Here is a 22,710-nt window from a genome sequence, read left to right as displayed (position 1 = left end):
GTTCATTAGATAATGGCTACGCATAAGTGACGAAAACTAACATAACTGATTAAATATAAAAGCATAGCCCACAAGAATCACAGGATATATAGTGTGATAGTGCAGAAACCATCGTATTCATTGAGGTCAAACCAGAAGATTTATCACAGAGCAGTTTTATTGCCGAGAGATGAAAGCAGCTTCATTTAAACACTGCTGGTCTGAATCAACAGCAACCTGTTTGTCATCTGAACTGTGCAGAGGGAGACACAGATGTGAGGCACTAATCAGGCTCATAAATATTTCACTGAACCGTTTGTTTCTGCCGGCTGGTTCACTAAAAGGAAGAAGAGACAGGAAGTCACATGTTAAAGAACGCTCTGGCTGCGCTCCACAACACATATAGACTCAGCTGAGTTTCTTGGCATGTAAACTTATTTTCATCGTGTATATTTGCAGATATGAGGAACTCAAACAGAGGAAGATTAACAAACGTAACCTGTTACAGGTGAGTACTGACATCAAGTAGAGGCTCTTATCTGACTGGTTTAAAGGCACAATGTGATTATGTTTGTTGTTACACAGGTCGTCCAGGTCAACACAGATCCAAAGAGTGATAATGAGAAGGATGGTGAGAACAATTTGAAGCAAAATAAATATCAGGATTGATTCTGATTCAACTTTTAATAGCCAAACATCCTTCTTTAATTTGCTTTAAGGAGCCAAAGAGGTGAACCCAGAGAAAAGTGTCAGCAGTGAGGAGCACACTTCAGGAAACAGTGGACAGAAATCCCAAAAGTCTCAGCTGTGTGTTGTCCTTTGAGACCATCACATCACATGTGGACATTTAATGAACTATCTTTCACACTCAACATCATCATCATGTATTATTTAAGTGCCAAACCCTTGTGGTACTTGTGATCCTTTGCAGTTGTGTGAAAAAAAAAGGGTGAGGGGTCAAACGTTACCAAAAGCATCGTGCAAAAACGTTCCTTTTTGAACCACTAAAACCTATCAGTGTTAAATTAAATAACAGAAGAGTGTTCAAACAGGTTAAGTGATGTTTTATGTGTGCGTATCAGTGTTAATGATGTTGCAGTACAACGCTGCAAGAATATTTAAATGCTTAAATCACCGTTGTGTCTTAGAATCTGTTATATGAATTAAATAATGTGTCATGTTATGTTATAAAACAGTACAACTACAAAATACCTCCAGGTTCTTTTTGCATATTGCAAATTGTAAACTAAAATTTATTTTAAAAAACAACGAACAGCACATGAATGAGTCGACTGAGTGTGAGACATTCATGCATTACATTCAATCACAACAGTTTCTTCAGCAGCAGTAGTACAGAGAGAGCTTTCCCTTTTCACCGTCTGCTCCTCATAAAGTTCAATATTGCACTTGTGTATTCTGTGACTTTCCATCCTTTTAGCTGTACCTGAGGTTTCACAGTGTGTTTAATAGTCCACTTGGGGCAGTATCAGGTCCAGCTGACGGGAGCGTACTGGAGGAGAGAGGTCTGTTTCCAGTGTATAATCTCCACAGGGCTGGGGTCATCTCAGTCACTGTTGCTGCTGCTGTCGTCTCCCACCACCATGTCGCTGTACTGCTTCTGCTGCTCCTCTTTGAACGACTCCTTCACCTTTCCTCTCTTCAGACCTCCATCCCTGCAGAGGCAGCCACGTGGAGACAGGATAAAACTGATGAGAGTGGTGCTAATCATTTAAAGCTTCAGTAGGCAGAATGTTTTTGGCATCATTGGGCAAAGAATTCCATAATAACCTTTCAGCATATTGTAATTCAAGTGTTCTGAGAGATAACTAGACTTCTGCACCTCCTCATGAGACTTTAACCAATCACAGGTCATTTCAGAGAGAGAGAGCGTTCCTATTGGCTGTGCTCCGGCTGGTGGGCGGTGCTTGGTATTTCCTCAACTTGATCTCAACATCAACACACAAACTTTCTCATTTTACAGCTAAACAGTACACTACAAGATGTTTCTGAGAACATTTGAGGTGAGAAATAGGCATTACAGTAACAGAATATTGATTCATATTTGATCAGCGCTGCCTAGTTTGACCGTTTGATCGGAGTTTTCTTGCTCAGAGAAGGCAAGACTCTAGCTCGGCTCTGATTGGTTGTTTTCCTCCGGTCTGTGAAATCTCGCAGATGCCATTAGGAGCACCGGAGCACACAGAGACATATGATTTTTTTCTGATTACCTGTCTCATGCACTACTGTCATGATATATTGACCGTTTTATAAGAATATATTTTTTTAATCATATTTCCTCCATTTCTACCTGCTGCTGCTTTAACCACATCTGTTTGATGTCAATGAATATCACTGTTGAGCTAAAAAATAACTGTTTTTTGGTGCTTTTCATGTTTGACATTCACTTAAAGGATCGCATGTGGATGTTATCATTCCTTTGGAAACCTTTTCAAAAAGCCATTCGGTGAATTTATAGCTTAAAGGGTCCATCTGCGTGCTTCCCCGTCTTTTTTTTTTCAAATAGAAACGCTCACAAAGCAGTGATGTAGGTTACCAAAATGTGCTAATCAATAAGGTAATGGGATTAAGAAGTTGATGCATTAATAATGTAAGGTAACTTATGCACCTCTTGTTTATTATTTCTAATTGTGGTAAGCATGGCAATATATTGATTTCATTTGTTTATTGTGCAGAAAAGACATCATACATTATCCATCCTTCATCCTCCACCCATTATCCTCACTGAATAAATGGTTAAATGGCTCTTGGATCCTGGTGTTTTAATGTGCATACCAGCTAGAAGTTCTATGGTCCAGTCAACTGACACTCCCAACACAGGAGTTGTTGGTCTACGGCTGCATCGATCGTTTAGTTTCTTTCTGTTATTGTGACTTTCGGATCCGAACTAACGTGACGTCCACACAGCAGTACATTGCTTAACTTAGCTTCGACTTGCCCTTTAAGTTGATAAAAGATTCACCCCCCAGCTGTGATACAATGGTACAACTATGTAAGCATTATGCCTGCCCGATATGAGGAAAATCTGCGATGTGCAATAACATTGTTCAATATTGCGATGACGATATGACTTGCGATAAATAAACAAATATTGAAGCGTGCATATTGGCTATATATATATTTTAAATATAACTAGGCTAAATGTTGTTTCTAAAGAAGCAACAGTAATGTTTACAAAAGCATAGTCACCATATAAACTCATTAATATCTCACTGGAAACAATCTAACATGTTAATAAAATAAATCCTGACATGAAAATACTGAGTGAAGCTTAGAACGACAGAAGAACAGACATCAGTCAGCATCAGTCCTACTACAGTCATTAGCCTCAGAGCCTGTTTAATTCCTGGTTCCAATAATCATCCCTAAATATAATGTTTTTTCTTATTCATTGCGTTTGCGATGTGTTTATCGCGCATGTTCATATCGCGATGCCGATGAAAATACGACTTATCGGTCAGCCCTAGTGTGTACAGTATGTGTGTTAAAACACTATTCTTAATCACCGATTAAGCCTAGACCTGGACTAAACTCTTCATATAAAAGTCCTCACAGAACAAGTCAGAAAGAGAAGAAAAATATTCCAGAACAAATAAATAAAAATCAACTGATAAAAAAGTAAAGCTTTTGCATCTTACCACTGCAGATCTACCAGCCCTCCCTGATGAGCGATGGCCGACTTTACTCTGTTGGCAAACTGGACAGCATCTTCCCCCTCCTGCCATTTTTGAATGAACAACAAAGTTAGTCGACCGTGATGTGTGTACATATGGTGAGGGTGGTGGAGGTGGCACCTGTGGGCTGTACACGTGGCTTTATGCATGCGTGTGCTCACGTGTTTTGCCACATGTCATACACACCTGCTGGTGCATGGCCGGCAGGTACCAGACATTACAGACGAGGGCCCAGCTGGTCATCATCCTCAGCAGGTAGCTGACCATGCTGTACTTGGAACTGTTCCAGAAAGCATCGCCAAACTTTGGGTCATACTGAGAAAAGTAAAAAAAGAAATACATTGAAATATGTGAGGCCAGAAAACCTGTGAATGGATCTGGACAGACAGACTGGAATAAAGTACCTTAATGGCTACTGGATATATCGTCGCTCCAATTTCAAAACTTCCCTTTTTAAACATCATGACAGATGTGTTGTTGACACATGTTCCTGTTGGAAACCAGACATCGGGAGATTAAAGGGGACAGAGTTGTGTGAGCTCTGTCCAAACCCACATGAAATAGCTGCTCATTTGTCACCGACCGAGTGGCCAGACTGCCACCAGGCTCTGGGCTAAAATAACAACACTTACTCTTAGTCTTATCTTTGATGATACAAAGACAAACATAAAGCTGCTGTGGATAAAGTAACTCTATCTCTCTACGTGGTCACACTCACCCTCTGGAAATATCAATATGGGAAGCTTTGTCTTGTCGTTCACATGATCCGTCAACCTGGAAGCAACACAGAGAGGTAATGGAAACCCTGACTGACTATATAAATATCTACATAGAGTTTTTTTTGGGACAATACATCAAACATCTGGAAGGAGTGTCTGTGATATTATGAGTCCAAACTGTATGAGTCACTGTTCAACTTTCCAAAACATATCTGTTCTTGTTTGGAAACTCTGCAGGTTTTTACTGCCAGGAAAATGCCAACATCTCTTTAGTGCCAGAGCGGCCACAGAGAGAAAATACAGGCGAGAAAGACGTGCAAGGACAAGCCTGAAGAGACGTGCTGGAGTTGACTGACCTTTTGGTCACTAGATGGCGATCTTTCATCTCTGCTCGCTCAAACCAGACATGAGGACACGACCTCACCATGGCTCTCTGGCAGACTCCCATCAAACCTCCGTGTATTTGACCCACCTGGTAATCACATTATGACAGTTATGGCATGATTTAGCATGAAAAATGACCTTATCAGTGCAGAAATGTTAGAATAAAAGATGTTTTTGTACCATGGCGTAGCACCCATCGTTGCAGAGAATCACAATGTCAATAGGAGAGGTGTGATTGGCAACGCAGATTCCTCCTTTTTGGGGTTTATTCTCCCTGTTGAAGACATGAAGTCAGTATCAGATCCTGATGTGATTGTTAAAACAGTCACATGGTGGTGAGGAGGCTCACTGACCTGTTGTGATAGCAGATGGTGGCAGAGAGTCCTCGAGCACAGATCCTGTAGCACATCACATGGACCCACTCACTCAGCCAGAACTTCATCCTGAAAACACACAAAGAAGCATGAATGAGGAGGGAACCGTCTCCATGTGAGAAAACAAGTTAGATATGGAATATATTGTTGTTATTGGTGTGGTTAGAATTCGTGGTCACCTCCAGTTTGGAAGTAATCCAACTGCAGATGTTCCTATGACCAGCCAGGTGAGGCCGATGCACGCCAGAGTTATCCTGCAGAAAGTGGAACACGTTTATTCCTCAATTTTACGCATGATAAAATACTGAATACTCGGACAAAAATTAAATAGGTCTATGATGTTTTAAGTTTAAGGTGAAAACTAACTTAACTCACTAACTGAAATTTAAATTTAAGCCTTCACAGACATACAATAAGCATGATCTGATAGCAGGTTGTTAGAGAAATACGTTGAACAGAGACAAATATCCACAAGTTTTGGTGCAACAGGTGAACGGCAAAATCATTGGTAAAGAACAAACTAGTCAAGCTTTGAACTACAGTAGGGGTGTTGCGATATACCAGTATTGACGATAACTGTGATATTAAAAAAATTAAATCAGGGCCGGCTCTAGCTATTTTGGTGCCCAATTAGGCAAAATTCAGATTTGGAGCACTGCTCTGGGGTTACGGTTCAACCCCCCCAGAACCCTAATCCTAGCCCCGTAAACCACAACACGCATCAGACCATCACAATGGTTTTAAGACAAAAAATATGATTTTTTAACTGCAGTAATTATAATATAAATAAACAATTGGGCCCTGGTATTGTTGGCTTAAATGTGTTTAGTCAGTTTCACTTCAATTTACAATTTTATTAACAGATTAGTGCGGCCGGGCCGATGAACAAGTGTGAGAAAAAGAGATACAGGGGTGAAAAGTGGATTTCTTTCTTTTCTTTATTTGTTACATCAATGCAAAAAATAAGGAAGGCCGCCCACTGGCGTTTTTTTATTTATTTATTTATTTATTTTAACCCTACAGAAGATGGGTGACATATGGCCTATGCCTTAAGCCGGCCCTGAATGAAATATTGATATCATGATGATAATACACACATGATTATATCCTGTTGGCAGATGTTATGCCTTGTGCATGTTTTGTTTATCAGTTCATACTGTAGTTGCCTTTTCACTATCCATTAGTGCAATTGTTCTTTTTGTATGCTTTTTGTACAGTTGTGGTTACAGACTGTCTCTCCACCTCCCTACACTCATATTTTGAGTGTAATTCATTTGCTAAAAAACAGACAAAACGCACAATAAACAAAGTTAAAGATGAATTTGACTGATTTAAATTTTCTATAGATATCGCGATAAAATCGCTATTGTGAATTATTTTGGCCACGATAATCGTGCAGTGAAAATCTGATATTTTGACAGCCCTACTTTGAACATAATAACAGATTCTAATTTTGCATTTTTATGATTTTGCATTTCCATGACTTGCTTTTTTCAATGGACTTCAATGTCAGCTGTTACATAATGTTTAAACCTCCACCCACTGAGGTCTGACTCACTCTTTGGAGGGCAACACTGCATTTGCATCACTATATCTTAACTTTGCAGTAAGCAGCAGACTCTATTGAGTGTCTGTGTACCTGAGCGGGGCGAGGATGCAGTATCTCACAAAGATGCCGAGGCCGTAGACCAGCGTTAGCTTCAGACTGATATACTTGAAATCAATGTTGGTGCGAGTCAGCAAGTTCCACGACACCAGCTCCTCTGAAGAGAACCGCTGGGTCACCTAAATTCAGAATGAAATCAAAAATCAGACTAGCACAACACGTCCACTTATTACCATTTACATGACAAACTGTGTTCTTGCTAATAAAGTAGAAATGTACCTCATCCTCTACGATGCTCTCAATGCCTCTCCGGGTGAAATAGAAGCTGTCACTAAGTGTAAAATCACCGCCCACTGGTGGTTTGGGACGACTGAGTCTGAGCTCCTCAAAATGTTTCTCCATAGAGCCGTCTTCCCTCTGTATGAGACCTGACACACACACACACAGAGTGAAAATCAATCATCTGATAGGAAGCGTTATCTTAGCAGTCATCTGGAAGTAAAGTCAGCCTCTCCATATCTTATCAGATAATGTTGATAGTGTCAGAAGACAAAACTGTTTCCAGCCAACAGAAGAGAAATAATCAAAGTTCAATCAGGGACGTGTTTCTTGGAAGGACATAACATTCTGTACCTTGGCAAGAATTATACAAAAACACAAAGCTAAAATAAATGATTAAAATAAATCAAAGCATATTCACTTCAGAGGAAAAAGAAAAAAATCAACAGCAACCCTGCTCCACATACAGATGTACAACATGTGCCATTTGGCAAACAAAGCATCTGCAAATTTCAACATGAAATACTGGCACCAATACAGTAAGAGAACAGATGAGATGGGTGCATTAAATTAGTCTTAGCCAACAAAATGTGTTGCATATCTTTTGATCTGAAATACATAATATTAACACAAGAACTGAGCTGTCTTAAGCAATGAAAGCTGCACTGCCTGGGAACTAACAACAGGTCTCAGAACAGTTAAGAGTCGGCCTCCACGTTATCTGATATCTCAGAAGGCAAAGTCCAAAACTGGAACTCTGCATTCAATATTCAATCCAAACTTTGAGAACAATGTCGGCCTTATCTCTGTTTATGAAGGACATTCACTTCTTGTATTCATCGCCCAACTTTAAAAATGTAACACTGACATACTTTGGACTTTGCAGAGGCCACATTTTGCTGACATAACGTCTTACAGCGGCGGGGGTGGGGGGGATAACCCCCTCTGAGACTTAGCGACTGATAAAGAGTTGAGTAATTGTGAGATGGGCAGAGTTCCAACAGCAACTTCACCTTGTTTCCTGTATCATAAGAGGAGGTGCCAGACGGTGACTGCTCTGTGCAGAGGACAATGTCCTGACATTAAAGGTCACAGTCATCACTTAAGAAATGCATCTGTATGCAGAAACACTGTGCTTTTTCACATCTGGGCGATATCATTGCAACATGCCTGCCCAGACATGTAATAAAATGTGTGATGAAATCCAGAACTGCAGCTCAACGCATATGTCACCAAACTCCCGTCTTTCACAATAAAGGATATGACAACAGCTTTCCTTAGTAGAGCACCCTTACCACAGCATGTTTCCATACACACAGTTTTTTACTCACCATTAGATGCAGAAGCATTAAGTGTTTGTTCATCTGCAAAGACTTTCTGTATCTTCAGAGTGGCCCACTGTAGAGGAGGACAGACAAGAGGAGGCACATTCATGGACCAGTGGATGAGAATCAGAGTATCTGCACAGCTTAAAGCACATTTGCAAGGAACATAACAATATAGTACCTCTAATGTTTTGACCAGGATGTTCATGTAGGTCTCAGAAATGCCCAGTGAGAAGCCAAACATGGCTGGGAACATGATGAGGCTGATGATGATGTACAGCCAGATCTTCAGAGCCCAGAGGGCCGATGCCCAGAAATCCTCCATCTCCACCTTATATTCCCTTAAAGAGCAGCTGTCGCTCAGATGTAGTGCAGTCCTGTATGTGTGGAGAATATATGTTATATATTTGCACTATTTTCACCAAAATAATAGGGAAACAATCCCCTGTTAACATATGAATGTCAAACAAAATCACAATGACATTGGAAGCAAACTAATGTAAATAAAAGTTCATTTAATCAGGAGAGGTCATAGTACACAGCACTGACAGAGCACAGGCACACTGACGATCAGTAACACATGTTTTCCTGCCAATATAAACAAATCCATAAATAACCAAACTATGTCAGGACTCCTCTATACTTAGATTGTTTACTAAGATTACATTAGTTCTGTTAGTTTTCTATGAATATCAGCGCCTTTATTCACAAGATAGAGACAACAGGAGCTCATCTTACCTGTCAGACCTGAATCCATGTCCTTCTTCCTTCCTGAGGAATAATAACTCAAAGGACTGAAGCCCGGAGAGGAAACACGCCCATTTACTACTAGAACAAAGTTCACAGAGCGGCAGCCCAGCAGCGCCTCCTGAGGTCACACAGGGAAGCGCAGACACGTGGCTCATTATTCAGGTTTGGTGTGGAAATACTTACAAATAAAATATTATTTTATTTTTAATATTCTGCAGGTCTCCCTCAATGAGATTACCTTCAAAAATAAAGCTTATAATAATAAAATATTATTTTATTTTTAATATTCTGCAGGTCTCCCTCAATGAGATTACCTTCAAAAATAAAGCTTATGATAATAAAATATTAGGAAATAAATACAAAATGAGAGCGAGTTGGTTCATTCTTGACCCTGGAAATTATTACAAGGTCTACTTATTTGTTTTTTTCTTGTTTACTTTACTGTTTCTTTATTTAATTTTTTTTTAAATTTTAAAAAATAAAAAAATTAATTTTTTTTTAAATTTTCAATTTAAATTTTTTTTTTAAATTTTCAATTTAAATTTTTTTTTAAATTTAAAATTTAAATTTTTTAAAATATAAAATTTAAAATATAAAATTTAAAATTTAAAATTTTTAAATCCGACCTATGGCCCTTTGCTGCAGGGCATCCCCTCTCTCTACCCCTTTCATAACTATTTCTGTCTCTATCAATAAAGGAATTTTAAATTTTAAATTTTAAATTTTAAATTTTAAATTTTAAATTTTAAATTTTAAATTTTAAAAATTAAAAATTTTAAAAATTAAAAATTTTAAAAATTAAAAATTAAAAATTAAAAATTAAAAAATCCGACCTGTGGCCCTTTGCTGCATGTCATCCCCTTTCTCTACCCCTTTCATAACTATCTCTGTCTCTATCAATAAAGGAATAACAGTAAAAAAATAATAAAAAAAAAATAATAATAATTTATGTATGAAAATTTGAAAAAAATTATCATTGGTCAACTTCATGTTGCGGGCTACGTTTGTGCATCAACTTTATTTCATTCATTTAATTTTTCTCTTTTTTTTGAGTGATATAATGATCTTCAGTTTCTCTTTTCATTTGAGAGCATCGTTCACTAATTCAACTGCTAAAATGTTGACCTCAAACTTATGCAATTTGGGAAACAGTGATTACTACTGTAATGAAACCTCTCAGACATGTTACTAACCATAATACAGGGACGCCTTGATGAGGAATGTGGCCACAGTCTGTCTGTGTAAAAGCCTCTCTCTCTCTCTCTCTCTCTTTCCCACCTAAGATTAACAAAAGATCCTGATTATTTTCCAGGTTCAGACATTTCACAGTCTGTTGCACATTACTGTAACAGGGGACTTCAGGGGGTCAGTCGGAGTAATGTTTGCGGGAATGATAAGAGGGCGAATACTTGGCAAAGACGCATTTTTGAAAGAAAACTGTCTGTCTGAATACATGATGACGTAATTCATTTCTAACATCCATCCTCTCATTAAAAATCAATTTGATTTAGTGAGACAGTTGCAATTAAGTGTCATATATGGCAAATTACGCAGACCTGCAATTTTAAACCAGGTAGACATTCCAGATGTGTAGTAAAACACCAGCCAACAACACGCTCTTTGTCCTTTAACATCAGGGTGTGTTAGCTTCAGTAAGGCAGAGCTTGTTAGTTCTAACTGTTTTTTTTATCTTAAAACCTCAACACAAACGCAACAGTTTATACAACAACACACTGCTTCTGTTACATGCTGGTTTTATTGGGTCCAGTTGGGTTAACACCCCAGTGTGGCCCATTACTGTTGTTACTGTTGCTGTACAGGGTCGACTGAGATCAACTCAAAGCTCAACTGTCGTAATCTGTGTGTGCGATCGATGGTTTGCATAGTTATTTTTAGCCCCTCATTTCCTAAAATTATATTCTCTTTACTCCAAAACCAGATTTCTGAGAGATTGACAAAATCTAACAAACATTTCCATGTTTAAAAAATCTTTATCCAGCAGTCTCAGACTTAGAGGTGCTTTGGTTAAAAAATATCTATAAATCTCCCCTATATACTATACAACCCCTTTCACACAAATGAGCAGGGTTGGTCCAGGGTTATCTGACTCTGGTTCAACCCTCCTTTTGTCAATTCAAACCAAGCCAGTCAGCCCGGGTTAATCCCCGGTCAGGACAATTCAGATATGACCTGCGTCACAACCCGGGAGCCAAGCATACCAATAAACTCAGGTGCTGGAAATGGGCAGTGGGTTAAAGGTCTGGACGATTATAGAGATAGGAGATGATAGTAGCATCATCAATGTGTGCAAAGACGTAAACAGAATGATGATTTTTGGGATACAGTGTAACTATAGTACACACAGCATTTTTAGCTTAATAAAATATTTAACTATGTTGCATGTATGGAGCTGTAATGTACGCTAAAACATCGTCAACGTCACGACTGTGCGCCCTCGTTTGCAACAGAATTGGTTTGTCCCGCCCTGTTTGTTTGCAACCCTTGTCCGTGCCGTTCACATCCAAATCGACCCTAGTCCAATGCTGGTCCGACCCACCTCTCAACCTGGGTCGCGAACCCTTTCAGACACACAATCAACCCTGGTTCATCCCTGGATGAGTCCTCTGTCTGAAAGGGGCATCAGATGCCATTAGACTAAACAGTTTAATGAGTTCACTGCATTGTCTGCCTCGATGTCTCCCATGGACCGAGACAACGCAGGAGGGAATGTGTCATGTCTCCCTTTAGTCACACATGAATCTGCTCCAGCCAGGGATAAATATTAGACTGAGAGGGGTTGCAGCTTTCAGAAAAACCTGAGCTACAGTATGTGGTTCACTGGGGCTTTAAATGTTCTCTGGAAATAATAAATAACGTCCTACAGAGGTCTTTTCCACAGTGCACCATTAACGTCAGGCACGCTAGTCTACTTTTACTGAGGAACTCAACGGAGGCTGGAAGTAAAGACAATATATTTAAGATATTCTTGGCATCCTGTTTTCTTGAATCCACCACAATCCTGCACACTAGAATATGATTACTGGTTGATACAAACATCTATCAACCCCGTCGACAAAAAGGCAGAATTAGAGCATGTCCGTATGGAAATCATTGTTGAAAAACTGCAGCAGCGATATGGTATGAACTAATATTTGTCCCTTTACCTCAAATAAAACTAAAGAATGCATGTGTTTGCACAGGATTGGTCTTGATTGTTTGACTTTTAGACCGTTTCTTTTTCATGGAATTAAGAAATCTGCAAAGATGAGAAAAACATAAACATTTGCATTTTTTCCCAAGTATGCAAAAAATTACTAATGTAAATATTTTAGAGTAGGGTTTTGCTAATTTTTCCGAACCTCCACATAAGCAACTATATGAGACCCTATGGAGAGGTCAGATATCAGTTTGTATAGAGATACATAACTGTACTGAAGAATAGTTTCATTCTTATGCATTTTTATATTGTACTTCCGTTTGTAAGTGTTGAATTTTGAGCGACAGGTATTTAATCTTATCATAGCTGATAAAGCTGCCATAAAGTATGTGACTTTAGCCATACATAGGCTAAGAGCTGCGGAAGTTCATGTTTGGATATTTGGACCCTTTATGAGGTAGATTAAGTTGGGCGGGGGTAAATAGCATTGGGCTGGTAGATGAAATTTGGGCTGCTTTTGTCATCATTTTGCAGGGCTTTGAAAATATTGTGAAAACTAGAAGTGCACTCGGAGAGCGCAGACCTCCGCCAAGGCAGGTTTCATGTACGTCGCTGTGGAAAGGTTAAAGTTGTAAGAAACAAAACACGAGACAACTCCCAGACCGGACAACAATGTCAATCACAAGGTAGCCACGCCCTAAAGCATACCCTGCTTTATGGTCTATTTGACTCTAAATGGGACCATAATTTACTAAACGAACATCATGCTGTATTGAAGAAGACTTGAAACTAGCGATTGAGACCATAAACTCATGTTTACAATGTTTACTGAGGTAATAAATCAAGTGAGAACTAGGCTAATTTTCTCATAGACTTCTATACAATCAGACTTCTTTTTTGCAACCAGAGGAGTCGCCCCCTGCTGGCTGTTAGAAAGAATGCAAGTTTAAGGCACTTCAGCATTGGCTTCACTTCTCAGTTCCCTGGATGTTGCCCAAAGATTTTAAATTATGATTAGGGTGGAAACTGTCAATCAGATCTGGCAACACTGCTGGGCACAGGTTGTACAACTTTGATAACTTCTGTTAGCACCTGCGAGGAGAAAATGTTCCAGGTAATTGGCTCTAGCCTTGTCTTGGAGAGGCAGTAAAGAGTCTGGCGTTAATGATGCGCCTCTGGTGCAGGATTTGGTGCAAGTCTGGACACATGACAGACAGACAGAGCAGGTTAGTTCATTCAAATCAATGCAGCTTCTTCCTCTCTGCTGCTACTCCTGCAAGGAAAGTAGACACTGGCCCACAAAGAACACTCCTCCTCCTCCTCCTCCTCCTCCTCCTCTCCTCCTCCTTCCTCCCCAGAGCCGTAGAGCTTTCTCCCTCTTTAAACCAGCTCAGGCTCTCCAGTCCTCCTCCTCTCCAGTCCTCCTCCTCGGTGCGTGTTTGCCTTCGTGAGTGGAGATTAGTGAGCGTGTTCATGTCATGACACAGCGCAGCGCAGGATCCAAGTGGTCGCCTCTAACGCCACTGCAACCCCAATGCAACCCCAAAGCACACGACTCTTCTGCAGTGGTTTGAGTTTGGTTACATGAAATATGCGATGTTCGCAGGACTGCCCGGGTCTCTTCCTTCTGCACTTTGTTTTCATTTTGGCAGCCGGCCACGAAGAGCTCTCCGACTCTGGCAGACTCTTCTCCCTCTTTGCAGAACAAGGTCAGTGTGGTGCAGCTACAACAGAAGCTGTGCATGTATGAATTGAATGCATGAAAGTTTGTATGGTTAAGTGCATGCATACTAATGCACTGAATATAAAAGTGCAATGCATCACACCTGTTGGGACCCTTCTGTTGTGTTTTATCCTGCAGGTGAGTTGCCCCAGTCAGATCTGTCCACCGTCCACCCAGTGAAAACCACCACTGATGGAGAGTTCATCTCCCACTCTCTGGCTCACCACTTCAAGGATGGGAGAGTCAGGCGTGACCTCCGACCCCTGGGCTCGGAGGGACAGGTTTACTACAAGGTCAACTACGAGGGTCGCGCTTTAATGTTTAATTTGACTGCAAACAATCACCTGGTCTCAAGTGACTACATCCTGGAGAGGAGGAACGGCAGCGCCAACACGACCGAGCATCACCGCTCTGAGGTGAACTCCTGTCACCTCCTCGGCACAGTAGAAGCCAGTGACGTGAGAGGAACTGCTGCCATCAGCACCTGTAAAGGACTGGTAAGGAATCACACTGTCTTACATACACACTTCTGTCTCATTCATAAAAAAATCATCTAATCCGCATGAAGCTTTTATGCAGACTGTCCCTCTCTAAATCTGAACTGAAGGTCATATCTCTTTGAAAAATCAAAATGCTTTTGGCAGGTCGTTTTCTTTTTAATACGCAGGAGAAAGGGGGGCATCACTCTGAGGAAGCTGGTATGTGGTTTAGTTGAGCAAGCCCTTCCATCTGACAGTGCCCCGTGTGTTAGTTTGCCCTTCAAAGACTTCCTGACACTATTTGCAGAACGACTGTGCTGCAGACCCGCTGACGGCTGCTGCTTCTCGGCCAACCATGAGACCCTTTCTGTCATCTTTGTCTTTCAGATGTTTTCCTTCTGTACTCTCACCCTCAATCATTCATTCATTCATTCACTCTCTGCAACCCCCACCAGTGGTACTTTGTTCTGCACTGAGATAGGGCTCCAGTAATACATGTCGGCACATTTTATATAGACTGGAATAAAAAGGTTTGACAGATGCAGAGCCAGGAAATACGGCCATACGTTTTGTTCTGAGAATTTTTTTTTTTTCACTTTTGCTGAAATGTTTCTGATCAAAAAAGTAGTTCAACTACAAAGGAGAGAAGACAGCTGGACCACAGATAGACCAGAGAGCAGCTCAACATATGAAGAATTTTAATTATGAGAAGTGATATGCACCATATGAACATTTCTGGAGATGAAGGGTTAGAGTTTTTAAGACCTTCATTCACCAATTCACCATTCAAGAGGTTGTGGAAAAGGAGGAGCTTCCCGGCTCTGAAATGATGGGATGTGTCAGTTTTAGTCCTGAAGAATGTTTCGGAGTTCGTGTTTGATTGTGTCACAACAGGAATGCCTCTCCTGCAGGGTCTTGCCTCCTGCGTCTCTTGTTATGTTTGTGTGGGTTGCACTGCCTCTTCCTGCCAAAATCTTGTAAATGCAGTTCATTTGAGAAGCGTGCTATGTCGCTCTAAATTCCAATTATCTACAACCTACCGCGTCTAGAGGGCTTCTTTTCTCTGCAATCCCGAACGCTCCAGTGTGTCCCTTCTCTCCAACCTACCAGGGGAACCACCGTGATCTATTACGCTGATTTTCTGTTCTGTGGACGACGGTTTATAGCAGCTAAAACCACAAAGAGACCACTAAACAGCAAGACTCAGCCAGACAGATGTGGGAGGGAAACCCTGCCAGCTGTTGTGGAGGTCATTCCCACTCAGGAGACGGAGAGAGAGATGGACTGCTTCGAAATATAGATTCATGATAATCTTTTGTTTATGTAGCACAAGACTGGAGTTACTAAAGGCTTTAAACAAACAGGAAACATGTGGAACAAAAATATACAACATGATAAAGACATATCTAACATTTACCATTGGTTTACAATAGTTAGGAGGGCAGTTTTCCTGATTATCTGATGTAAACCACAGTGGTTCTCAACCAGGGGAGTTCCAGGGGGTCCCCAAATAACAAAGAATAGTTTATTTTCACTATCTAATTCACTATAGAAGTGAACCCAATGTGAGTAAGAGTCATAAGAGTGATTATTCTGATCATAGTTTTCACTTCCTCCATTGTTATCTCCTCAACTGTAGTTGACAACTAGAGAATTATGCTCTTAATCATATCTAACAACCAAAATCTTTTCAGATGGACGTCCCTGAAAAGGAAATCTTATCAAATGGGGGTCCGTGATGTAATGTGTACCAATTTAGGCGTCCTTGACACAAAAAGGTTGAGAACTACTGCACTAAAGCACTCAAATTAGGCATGCAACTAATGATTATTTTCATTATCAATGAATCTGACGTTTATTTTCTTCATTTATTGATTATTCATTTGGTCTATAAAATATCAGAAAATAATGAAAAATGCCCCTCACAGTCTTCAAATTGCTTGATTTGTCCAACCAACAGTCCAAATATATTCTGTTTACTATTATAAAAGACAAGGAACTTTTTGGCACTTTGCTTGAAAAATAATTGAAACTCAATTATCAAAATAGTTGAGAATTCATTTTTTTTCTTGATGTACTAATAGTTTAATCAACTAATCGTTTCAGCTTTTACTCAAATTATTTTTCCTCAAAAACATGGAGAATGAGTAAAAGATTGGTTTTAATAGTGCTAATTACCCACCTCTCCTGTTGATCAGCAGTCTCACAATGAAATTGCTCTCGTCTTTGTTGATGCAGCAAATCACTTTGCGATATGTTTCCACAACAGAACTTGTCAGGAAATAGCTGCCTTGAGCTATGGTTGTGGGCAGGTGAGATGGTTGTGTTGTCATCTGACTGTGCTTGAATGGCTGAACAAAATAAAGGAAGTCTGGTACAGAACAGGTGACAGAGCAGGATCATAAAAGCCACAATATTGTTAACACGATTTGAAGGGATAGTTTGAGTGTTTTGAAGTGGGGTTGTATGAGGTACTTATCCATACTAGTTGTATTACCTACAGTAGATGATGTTCGGCACGCCCCCAGTTTGAAGAAACAGACTAGTGCACCGGCGCCAGAGCAAAGCAATACAGTGCTGAGGATGGGGCCAGCAGAAAAACATATTTTAGCCACCTAAAAAATCAATATCCATCAAAGTGTACGCTCTATTTAGAATATTTTCACCGCTTCATCTTGCCGTCAGACAGCCCTGTCCTTCTCCTTTCCGACGGGGAACTGAACTGAAAGTGAAACTTATCTATGCTCTCTCCAAAGCCAGCGGGCTCAAATGACAAAAACAGTACAGATAAGTTTCACTTTCAGTTCAGTTAGCGTCGGAAAATATTCAAAATATAGCGTACACTTAAACGGATGTTAATTTTTTAGGTGTCTAAAATAAGTTTTTCTGCCGTCCCCGTCCACAGCACTGTAATGCTTTGCTCTAGTGTCGGTGCTCCTGTCTGTTTCTCGATGCTGGGGGCGTGCCGACCGTCATCTACTGTAGGTAATACACCGGCTATGGATAAGTACCTCATACACCCTCACTTCAAAACACCCGAACTATCCCTTTAAACTCCCACTTCTGGTTGAGAAACACATTTGCTCAAACAAATGGAGCTGTGCTGCAGTGAGCCATATTTACTTTACAGGTGATAATGCATTTACAAAGATCAAGTTTACCCTTCACCTGCTATTTACTGTACATGTGAAACCATGAGGACTGGATGGAGGTTGCTGTCATTGTCCTATTTTGTTTCCCTGGGAAAACCTTCAATTCAAGCAAAGCTGAAGCTTTCTCAGTGGAGCCTTTTTTTAATCCCTGAGGCACAACACAAAAGATCATGCAAGTTCAGACCCATTATATTGGTATTTTGCTCACTTAAATGCATGTTTCTTCGCACTATGCAGATGAAAAATGATAATGTCTTTGACCTTTGAGGAAGAAATTAGCTCACAGGCAGAATTATCTATCTGTAGTGAAACCTGTAATTATCAAGAAAAGTTAGTTTGGCAGAAAATAGTTGTGATTAATCATATTGCAGTAATGAGCACCATCCGCCCCCACCTCTCCTTGTGTCCCACTAATCACTGCTGAGGCCACAGGCTGTGTAACAGCAAGGACTTTATTCCAGACCCAGTTGGCCGGCACTACAAAACCAACAGAAGCAGGAAACAGAAGTAAAGCAGTTCCACATGGCCGATGTATTTAGAACACAGACCTGTGTTATGGTAACCTCCCCTGGCTCTGGCACCTCACACCCTCGCACGCTTCCTCTAGGTCAGTGGAGGGGGATTAATGGTGAGGAGGAGGAGGAGGGCAGGAGGTGGCAGAAGAGTGAGAAGAGGTGGCAGAAGTGAACTCTAGTCCAGCACTGTTTGATCTGGCATCAAGCAGGATTTAGAGCAAAAACTGTTGTGAAATAATCCCCTATTTTAGTTCAAATGGAAGTCCTAGTTGGTATCCTTTCAAGTTGTCTTTGTGTGTTGAGCACAGACATCACACAAGATCTGTACCTGGTCATTTAAGGATCACAAGTAACACCATAAACACACCGTGCAAGCAGAGCCTTGAAGGCCGCGTTGCACGACGGGAGTGCATTTGGTATGCAGATCATACAGATCATGCAGAGCGATGGTCTGAATGTTTGGATGGGCCTCTCTGTAGCATTCCTTCCTGGTTGATCTGCAGTCAACCACCTGCTTCTCGCTGCTGGGACTCACTCGGAGGTTTAACGCTCAGGAAAACATATAGTAGGGCGGCCTTGTATGCATCGTACATTTTTGTACGAGTTTGAGATGATGCAGATGCAAAAACAAATCTTAATCTGGCAAAATGTTAATCCTGGCAAAGAGAGTGTGTGAATGAGATACAGAGCAACGAGGAAATCAGTGTTTTCTGCACAGGGAAGCGTTCCCAGTTGACATATCAGCCTTGCATGCTTTGTGCATGAGTCCACCGCAACTCAGAGACCCCTGGATGAAGGCCACACTCTGAGTCAGTGGGAAAGCCTTTCTTATTGCTTTATTTAAAGCTGCAGTGGGTAGAAAGAAGGGGATATGGTTAAAAAAAATTATTTCTATGAAACAGTCACTATATCCTGACTGTAGTGCATGAGACAGATAATCTGAAAAAAATCATGTGCCTCTGTGTCCTCCGGTGCTCCTAACGGCCTCTGCAAGATTTCAAAGACCGGAGGAAAACAACCCATCAGAGCCGAGCTGGAGTCTGCCGTCTCTGAGCAGCTGTCAATCACTCACAACCTCCGATCAAACGGTCAAACTAGGCAGCGCTGATCAAATATGAATCAATATTCTGTTACTGTAATGCCTATTTCTCTCCTCAAATGTTTTCAGAAACATCTTGTAGTGTACTGTTTAGCTGTAAAATGAGAAAGTTTGTGACCCAGCAGCCATATTTAGATCAAGTTGAGGAAATACCAAGCACCGCCCACCAGCCGGAGCACAACCAATAGAAACGCTCTCTCTATCTCTAGATTTTCTAAAGCCTGAAAACAGAGCCATGAGGAGGAGCAGAAGTGTTTCTCTCAGAACACTTGAATCACAATATGCTGAAAGGAATTTTTTGCCCAATGATGCCAAAAATATACCGCCTGCCGTCACTTTAATCCTAGTTTTGACATATACAGAGGACTTTTGTTTATGATCTGCTACGTTATTGTTGTACTCCTGGGTATTTTACATGAAATAAGAAGCCTGAGCTACACAGTTTCTGTTCCAGGTTGTGAAAGCTCTATTATTTTACAAGGTTGGTTGTAACAGGTGGAGAAACATAGTCTTTCCAAAGGGAGTGCTCCTCTAGATTTGTCCTTTCTGAACTCCCTGAATGGAGAAACTGGATACTCATTCGGAGCTCTGCAGACTGCTGAATGAATGTAGTTGAAACACGTGTCCCAAGAAACACATGTAAAACATGTCAGGATGACCCAGAAAGCTGAATAGTGAGGAGCTGCAGTAAACAGCAGGGTAGACCCCGGGGACCACAACTGGCCAAACTGTAAGCACTGTGTGACCTAATTTTCCACATCTGCCTTTGGCTCCTCAAACACTGAGAGGAGATCCAAGAATCAGATGCAACAAGCATATTTTTAAGAATTCTTCGAGTTGGCCTTGACATTATTACGTGAAGCGTGTTTTATATATATCCTGGATACATTACATATTAGTGTGCATGAACATTTTAACATGCAAAATTCAAACTATTTTACTTAAGTTATGCATCTGTCTGGCCATTAAAATAATTATGCATCTCTCTCTCTCAGTCAGTGCAAGCTGGTTTAAGGGGAGAGGTTCATCCGGGAACAGTCTGGGCTTGTTTGGGCTCACACACACACACAATCAACTTAACGAAGAGAACGTGCAAACAGTTCGCTGGAGGTGAAACATTCATTATGTGTGTGTTTACAATGAAAAGTCAAGAGATTTGACATAAGCCTCTTTTGTGTGTTTGCTTTGTTTTCATGTATTTGTGTGTGGGGGCGCGTATTTATGTACTTGTCTATGTGTGCGTTCGCCAGAAGACCTCGCCGATCAGCAAATGAATAGTCTGCACCAGTAAGAACATGCATGGCATGCTTAGGAAAAACTCTTTGTGTTGCTGCTGCGGCTGCCGCAGACAGAGAATGTGCCTCGGGGAAGGAGAAAGCATAACATATTCAGATCTTGTTGGCTAATGATGGATTCCACCCAGATGGAAATTACTGAGGAATGCCCTTTTTCAGCAGAAACAGTCCAACCTCTCACCTTTAAGTGTGGGAATTATTGAAACACTACAGTTTTTGGTGATCTGTTGTTGCACTTGCATAACATCATGTCCATAATAATTGAGACAATAGATTTGCCCTATTTTTCAGATTTGTGACCTTTCAGTGCACAGGAAATGATTGGTGAAAACCTAAACATGCTCATTTCTACTCGATGCATATTCATCTGTGTCATTTTTCTTTTCCTCAGAGAGGCTTCTTCTCGCTGCCAGAGGGACACTACTTTATTGAACCTGTCCAGAAGTCTCCCGATGAGCCTGCAGGGACTCCAGAGCCCCATATCATCTATCCAAGAGTTACAACAGAAAGTCAGAGAAAGAAACGCAGCCTCGAGTCCAAAGAGACACCCAGCCTCTGTGGAGTTCAAGGTGTGTAACTGAATTTGTGTGTATGAAGCTGCAGATGTTTGTGTAATTGTACACAAGTGTCTGCGCCTGTGTCAAGCGAGGATAAGCCACAAGTGTACTGCAAGTGATGTCTCCCATTATCCACGCTTTAGATGCTCCCAGTGACTCGGTCCAGGTGGAGAGGGAGCGGGAGGAGTGGGAGAGGGAGCAGCAGAGGGGGGAGGATCAGGCTCAGTCCCGCTCGCAGCGCTCGGTCAGCAGAGAGCGGTGGGTGGAGACCATGGTGGTGGCTGACGCCAAACTCATCGAATACCACGGCAGTGATAACGTGGAGTCCTACATCTTCACCATCATGAACATGGTAAGGAGTTAGAATTAGATTTTACTCTTTACATCTGCTCTAAGTGATACTTTTAGTGGTGAATGGTTTCTATGTTGACAGGTGGCTGGGATCTTTCATGATGCCAGTATTGGGAACGCCATCCACGTCATCTTGGTTCGCCTCATTCTACTCCAGGGAGAAGAGGTAACACTTTCCTGAAAGAGTTTTCTCGAGAAACTTTTATGTGATTTCTTTCTTTCACAACGCATGTATTAAAGTTGGAACAAGATAAACACTAAGCACATCTATGAAGCATTCCTCAGTGGGGGAGTTAGGAGGTGAAGTAAACTGGGAGACTTCCTTCATTTGGCTGTGGTTCAAGCTCCAGAGTATCCAGCTGACGATCCAAGCACCATTAAACATTAAACTCACCTTGATTTATAGACTCGGACTTCCACGTATAGCAAAGAGTGTGACAAATCCAACAAACCGACCATAAAAACAATCAAAATCCTGTTTGTCCCAATAAAAATGTCTGATCACACATTAAACCTTATAAAAACTTTCTTGGCTTCCATTAAAAATACTCCCGTCATCACCAGTGTAATGAACAACTGTATGTCCCTGCTGGAACGCAAACTATATATACCTACGTACCTCTACGGGTTACTGCTCTGTAGCTGACGCTGCACTAGAGCCGTCCTCGCCCAAAGAAATTCTTAGTCGACCAATCGATTAGTTGATTTAATCAACAGATCTATGAAACTGAGTTTCTCCACCAGGAATCACACAAAAGCACAACTTTAAATCTTGTGTTTACCAGAGATGTGCTCATTAGTTTCTTGGAAATAAGTCATTCAGCATGGAAAAAAACCTGAAAAAACAACTGATTAGTCGACTAATCGACAAAGAGGGGGCAGCCCTACACTGCAGACTTAATTCCCTGTGAAAAAATGAAAACAAACATTTTTCTTCAGGGTCAAAAATAATCTCAACATTTTCTCAAATGACAGAATATAAAAATATCCAAATGATTCCAAAGATGTGCAGAACGTTATTTCTAATTCTGCTGTTTGTTGCAGAAAGGGTTGAAGATCGTTCACCATGCCGACACCACTTTGTCCAGTTTCTGTGCTTGGCAGAAAAACCTCAACCCCCAGAGTGACACACACCCGGCTCATCATGACGTGGCTGTGTTGGTTACTAGGCAAGTGTCACACAAACATGCACTTGTAGGTCAGCTGCTATCTCGATAGATGATGTGCTCTGATGCGAGGCCCTCCTATGGTGGAAATATGTCATGTACATAATG

General features: G+C 40.9%; 2 protein-coding genes across 3 annotated transcripts in view; one reads left to right on the top strand and one right to left on the bottom strand.

The window, feature by feature from the left end:
• Positions 1-138: 138 nt before the first annotated feature.
• Positions 139-9,239, bottom strand: agpat9l (1-acylglycerol-3-phosphate O-acyltransferase 9, like). Of its 2 annotated transcripts, none has more exons than XR_005207952.1 (14): positions 8,540-8,683; positions 8,365-8,431; positions 7,034-7,182; positions 6,788-6,933; positions 5,328-5,402; positions 5,128-5,217; positions 4,955-5,048; positions 4,747-4,862; positions 4,390-4,445; positions 4,076-4,161; positions 3,858-3,986; positions 3,636-3,715; positions 1,424-1,652; positions 139-316 (listed from the first exon to the last, which is right to left on the bottom strand). XR_005207952.1 is itself a non-coding variant. In XM_037778587.1 (14 exons), the coding sequence occupies exons 2-14, from the start codon at positions 8,681-8,683 to the stop codon at positions 1,544-1,546; spliced, it is 1,341 nt and encodes a 446-aa protein (XP_037634515.1). In that variant the 5' UTR covers positions 8,684-8,735; positions 9,097-9,239; the 3' UTR covers positions 139-1,543. The 2 variants fall into 2 exon arrangements, 1 of the variants encoding a protein (XP_037634515.1); XM_037778587.1 differs by adding an exon at positions 9,097-9,239 and having other exon boundaries at positions 139-1,652; positions 8,540-8,735.
• Positions 9,240-13,245: 4,006 nt separating this feature from the next.
• Positions 13,246-22,710, top strand: part of adamts12 (ADAM metallopeptidase with thrombospondin type 1 motif, 12) — a 28,732-nt gene continuing 19,267 nt past the window's right edge. Inside the window, exons 1-6 of the mRNA XM_037778892.1 lie at positions 13,246-13,974; positions 14,127-14,485; positions 20,920-21,097; positions 21,229-21,437; positions 21,519-21,602; positions 22,481-22,605. Coding sequence (XP_037634820.1) covers positions 13,857-13,974; positions 14,127-14,485; positions 20,920-21,097; positions 21,229-21,437; positions 21,519-21,602; positions 22,481-22,605 — 1,073 coding nt within the window. The 5' untranslated portion in view covers positions 13,246-13,856. The remainder of the gene's footprint in view (positions 13,975-14,126; positions 14,486-20,919; positions 21,098-21,228; positions 21,438-21,518; positions 21,603-22,480; positions 22,606-22,710) is intronic.

Source organism: Sebastes umbrosus, chromosome 8 (assembly GCF_015220745.1).
Source record: "Sebastes umbrosus isolate fSebUmb1 chromosome 8, fSebUmb1.pri, whole genome shotgun sequence".
Taxonomy (NCBI): Eukaryota; Metazoa; Chordata; class Actinopteri; order Perciformes; family Sebastidae; genus Sebastes; species Sebastes umbrosus.
Note: the sequence above shows the minus strand (reverse complement) of the source record. Positions and strands in the feature narration are given on the sequence as shown.